Raw genomic sequence first — 5,684 nt, forward strand, 5'->3', positions numbered from 1 at the left:
AGCCAGACCCATTTTGTATGATTCCATTTATATGAAATTCCAGCATACACAAATCCATAGAGATAGAAAGTACATTACTGATTGCCAGGGAATGGAGTGTGCAGGGAATTGGGACTAACTACTAACTGGTACAGGGTTTCTTTGTCAGGTGCTGGAAATGTTCTAGAATTAGATAGTGGTGATGGTTGCCCAACATAGTGAATATACTAAAAAAGACAATGAATTGTGCATTTCAACTTAATAAACTTTATATCTCAATTAAAGAAAAACTTTTCATTGTGAAAGACCCTGTTAAGAGGATTAAAAGGCAAACCACAGACTGGTAGAAAATATTTGCAAACCACATATCTGACAAAGACTAGTATCTAGACTATATAAAGAACTCTCAATACTCAACAGCAGAGAAAAAAACAATCCAATTAGAAAATAGACAAAAGGCATGAAGAGAGTTCATTGAAGAGAATATACAGATAGGAAATAAGCACATGAGATGTTCAAAATCATTAGCCTCTAAGTAAATGCAAATTAAACCACAATGAGTTATCACTACACACCTATCAGAGTGATTCAAATAATAACACAGTGACAACACCAAAAGCTGGTGAGTATGCGGAGAAACTGGATCACTCAAATATTGCTGGTGACAATGTAAAATGGTACAGCTACTATGGAAAACAGTTTGGCAGTTTCTTTAAAAACAACAACAACAACTAAATGTGCAGCTACTATACAACTCAGCAATTGCATTCTTGCATATTTATCCCAGAGAAATGAAAACTTAGGTTCATGCAAAAACCCGTCTATGAATGTTTATAGCAAGTTTCTTCAAAATAGTAAAAAACTGTAAAAACCCAAAAGTCCTTCAATGGGTAAATGGTTAAAGAAAATTTGGTACAACCATACCAGAGAGCACTACTCAGCAATAAAAAAGAGCCAACTATGGATACACACAACAGCTTGGATGAATCTCCAGGGAATTATGCTGAGTGAGGGGAAAAAAAAGAAAAAAAAAAGCATCAAAAGGTTACATTCCGTAGGGCTCTTTTCACATAACATTCTTGAAAGGAGGAGGTGTGGGCAGGATAGAAGTAAGTATCGCTATGAAAAGGCAACATGAGGGATCCTTATGGTGATGGCAGTGTTCTGTATCTTGACTGTGTCCATATCAATATCCTGACTATGATGTTGTACTGCAGTTTTGCAAGATGCTACCATTGGGAGAACCTGGGTACAGAGTACACGGGCTCTTTCTATGTTATTTCTCACAACTGCATAGGATTTTACAATCATCTCAAAATTAAACATTTAATTTAAAAATTTTAAAAATGAATAGAAAAATGACAACAGCCAACATCATTGAGCACTTCATGCTAGGCACTATTTTAAGCACTTGATCCATTTAATTACATAGTCTTATGAGGTAGGTATAATCATTAGCCCCATTCTAGAAATAAGGAAATTGAAGGTCAGGGAATAGTTAAGTAACTTGCCCAAGGTTACATAGTTAATAACTGGTAAGGGTATAATTCAAACTCAGCCAGTCTGGCTCCAGAGTCTGTGATCCTAATCACCAATCCAATTATCAGGAGACTTCACATACTCAAGTTTTTCAGCTTTCCTTGAAATCTGCATCAACATTCCTTCTAGGTAACAGTTGTCTAAGGATCCACAGTTGCTGCCCCTTTTAGGCAGAGCATTGTTTTACATTTGCTGCAGTGCAGGCCACAATAAACAGAGTCTTTTGGACTATTCTGAGCTCCTTTCATTCATTGATATTATTTGCCAGGCCTTGTAGACATTTAAGTTTTCAGACCCTGGCATAGGACATTAATTTGTGCCTGCAAAATGAAAAAGCCAAGGACAGAAAAAGAACATTAAAACTACGTTTATTTAAACCTAACAAAGGAAAGAATCATTAGAATTAACATAAAGTCTGAACGGTAGAATGTTTTTAAAGTAACTATAAGCAAATGAAAATATATACTACCAGTGTTGCAGCATATTTATTGTTTTAAGTAAAATAAAATCTTCCTTATGGGAGAGTTCTGCTCATACTATTATTTAGTTTATTCCTTTTTCAGCCTAATTGATATTAACTTTCCTCTCCCCATTCCACTCCCACAGCAGCAGCATGTCAGTGCCTCTGTGTCTTTAAAAACACAGCATCACTCCGTAGGGGAGAAAAGGTTGGCTGTATTTCTAGCCCTTTGAGGAGGATTAATCTGGGTGGTTCCAGATGGGGAGATAATAAAGTCCAGCTCCGAGTGGAGAAGGGGGAAAGTGAAAGCAGAAGCAACCGATGCCCCAACTCAGATCCACTCCACCTCAATCTGAATTCACAGTCTGGAACTGTCAGTCACTTGACACAGACAAGTTTGCTTTCTGCACTGGGATTCCTGTTAAGTCCCCCAAGAGCAATCATCATCAAATGGGGAATGATATCTGATGTACATACAGCATACATTTTTCCACCTCTAGTTCCTTGAGCAGACATTTCTGGAAGGCACCTAGTAGGCTGCCGGGGAGGATTCAGCAGAATCCAGCCTCTGGTTCCCACCCTTATACTGGCTTTTCCTCCTTCTCCATCTCACTGTCCCCACCACCTCACTCCTATACACTAAGATCATCCTAAGCATACTGCCTACATATATGCCCTTATTTCAAGCTCTGTCTTGGGAGGAACCCAAGCTAAGACAGGGTCTGCCCCAAGATACAAGTATGATCTGGACTTTGGAGGGACTTCCAGGAATGGTAGCTGTCAGGCCACAACCAGGATGGGTGTCAGTTGCTCCCCTAGTGAACTCAGGGATGCACCAATCACAGGTCTACTCCATTCCCCACAGCCTTGCTCACCAGAAGACCAGGGATCAATAGGTATATCAGAGAGAGGAAGAAATAGTGAGAATGAAGTCAGCATCCAAGACTAAGTATGGAGCCCTTCCCAAAGTTCCTGGGACTATGTAAAGTCTGTGATTCTTGTATGATTCCATAAGGGGGGTAAAATGGCTTGAATAATAACAGATTTAATTTCCTGCCTGGTAAAATGGGTGAGGACCCAAACCAGGTGGTTTAGAGAAATAAAGAATATAGCATGCCTTACACCCTGGTGTTATGGATTTATTAATAGTGTCAACCAATTGCATGAGAAACCGAGATCAAGGCATGTTCCGAACCATCTTCCAGAGGACCCCACCAGAGGTGCTCAGCCAAATGAATTCCAAATTAGGGAGATTTTAGACTACATGAATTTATAAAACTGAAGAAACATTTTTGCCTCTTCCCTTCCCTTTTCCCCCGGGACTAATTTAAATAACAAAGAAATAAGGACGTTATTTCTTTCGTTGTGTTTGGCTTTCTAAGATTGCATGATATTTCATACCATTGATCACACAATGTGATGACCAAAAACAACCCATGCTTGCTTCTTTAGTTCAGCTTAGTTCTTGGATACTGAACAATAGTGGGAACAAAGCCCAGAGGAAAATTTGGCCTCCCAGACACATTGTTGTTACTTATTAGGAAATCTGCTAGAAGAATTGCTGGCAGTCCTCTCCATCTCTTTTTTTTTTTTTTTTTAGGTATGAGGCTGATGCCAGATATGTTTTATTACATTTAAAAAAGGGGGGGGGGGGTTAAGATAAGTCATCCAAAATGAATGAGTTTTTTAAACCTCTACAACTCTTCAATGGCAGCATTTGGACCCATTGGTTAAGCCAGTTTTCACCCAGCTGAGATGCTGGAAAGCAGACCACACAGTGCTGCCCAACAAGCCAATGAGTGCGATGGATCTGAGGGCTCCTCGATTCCGCTTGCTGGGTTCTCCCGTGTAATAGCCGTAAGCATAGAGAACTCGTCCAACAATCCAAGCCAACCCCAAACCAGAAGCTATATGCGGGTGGTAAACACCTCCAACAGCTAGAAAAAATAAGAAGGGAGGATAAATTTCCAACATGCTCTGGTGGGCTCGCTGAACGGAGTTGAAGAAGCACCCATTTTCTGGGTCCGTGCTGTCCATGGTAGGATGCTCCACCTTGTATTTCTTGCGGGCCTTGGAAACGTTGATGGCTAGATGAGCTACCATTGTGAAGCTGGCAGCACCAGTTAGAACCACGAAACCATATTTCTTAAAGAGGAGGGCCATCTTGGCTCCGGATCACCTTCACTCTAGTGGTGCAGACCGCCCTCTCCATCTGTTTTAAGAGTTAAGAATTAACATGTTGCTCCTTTAAGGGGAATGTTTTCTTATTAACCAATTTTTAGTTTCTCCATTTTGAAGTTTTCAGATATGTGCTAGAAATTGTCCTCTAGAGATTTCTTTTTAATTGCCTGCAAGATTTCATCAAATTAGCACTTCCAATATACTTTCACCTTGCATCTAGCTTCGAGACTTTCATTAAATTGTAGAATGAGTGAATAAATGAACATATGTCTCTTTGTGGATGAAGACGGATTAATGAACTCAATTCTGCTTTCAAGATGGCCTTTATCCTGGATGGTTGAGGCTGTTTGTCTACTCCATATAATTCCTTGCGTTATTAACTTAAAAAAAAAAGTAAAAAGAACTCTTGTACCCTTTTGAAACAGAAAGCTCCATAATAATGCACCTTGAATCCACAGGACCTGATAGCAACATTCAAAAGGACAGTTCAGCAGATTACCAACCCCTTTCAGAGATCATAAGAATAGACACTTTGATTGTCAAAAGCGATGTAGTGTGAGAATGTGACGTTGCAGGTATGGGTAAAATCAGAAAAGGAACAGTGTGGAGCAGAGAAGTTAGCTTCTCTCCTTCCCTGAATGGCCTCAAACTAGCTATTAGCTGAAGTGATGGAGAAAATAAGCCCTATATTATGAAATAGAAATTATATAGGCCCACAATGAAACCAACACATAATATTATAATGTATATTTCAGTGGTTTTATTCAAAAAATCTTAACAAAATCACCTTGATGTATAACACTAACTTCAGTTGCGCTATTTACATAGCCACAGACCTACTTGTGCTAAAATATTTTTTTCCACTTAAATACATCTATTTAATAAGGAAATTCAGAAACTCAAAGTGCAAAGATCTGTTATTTCTGCCCTCTACTCGTCAGCTCTCAGTCCCAGCCTCAACGCCAACTCCCAGCACCTAGCATCCAACACGTAACCCCCTACCTGCTCTTGGATGTCAGGTAAATACTGTTTCCGCTGCCTGTGCTAGAGGCTTCAGCAGTGGTCCCAGCTACATCTCCCAACATGCCGCAGTGGACAAGAGCTCTTCCCACTGGTATCTGTCCAGAGCAGCACTGTCCAAGAGAAATACAATGTGAGGCACAAATGCAGGCCACAAATACAGGTTAGCTTTTCTAATAGCCATATTTTAAAATGTAAAAAGAAACATGCAAAATTAACTTTAATAATTTCTCTTATTTAAACCAATTTATCCAAATATTATCTTTTCAAAACACATGATCAATACAAAAAATTATTGAGACATTTTATATTCTTCTTTCCTTTATGGTAAACTTTCAAAATCCTGTATGTATCTTATACTTGCAGTCATCTCAATTTGGACTAGTCATTTTTAAGTGCTTAATATCCACACATAAGGTGTTTTAGTTTTCTAGCTGCTAAAAAAAATAATACTATACAATGGGTTGGTTTAACAACAGGAATTTGTGGGTTCACAGTTTCAGAG

General features: G+C 39.1%; 1 protein-coding gene across 1 annotated transcript; it reads right to left on the bottom strand.

The window, feature by feature from the left end:
- Window positions 1-3,682: 3,682 nt before the first annotated feature.
- Window positions 3,683-4,141, bottom strand: LOC119528610 (microsomal glutathione S-transferase 3-like). Its single transcript, XM_037828935.1, has one exon. It carries the CDS (start codon window positions 4,139-4,141, stop codon window positions 3,683-3,685), a length of 459 nt encoding a protein of 152 aa, XP_037684863.1.
- Window positions 4,142-5,684: the final 1,543 nt, after the last annotated feature.

The sequence above is a fragment of the Choloepus didactylus genome, chromosome 3 (assembly GCF_015220235.1).
Source record: "Choloepus didactylus isolate mChoDid1 chromosome 3, mChoDid1.pri, whole genome shotgun sequence".
NCBI classification, from domain to species: Eukaryota; Metazoa; Chordata; class Mammalia; order Pilosa; family Megalonychidae; genus Choloepus; species Choloepus didactylus.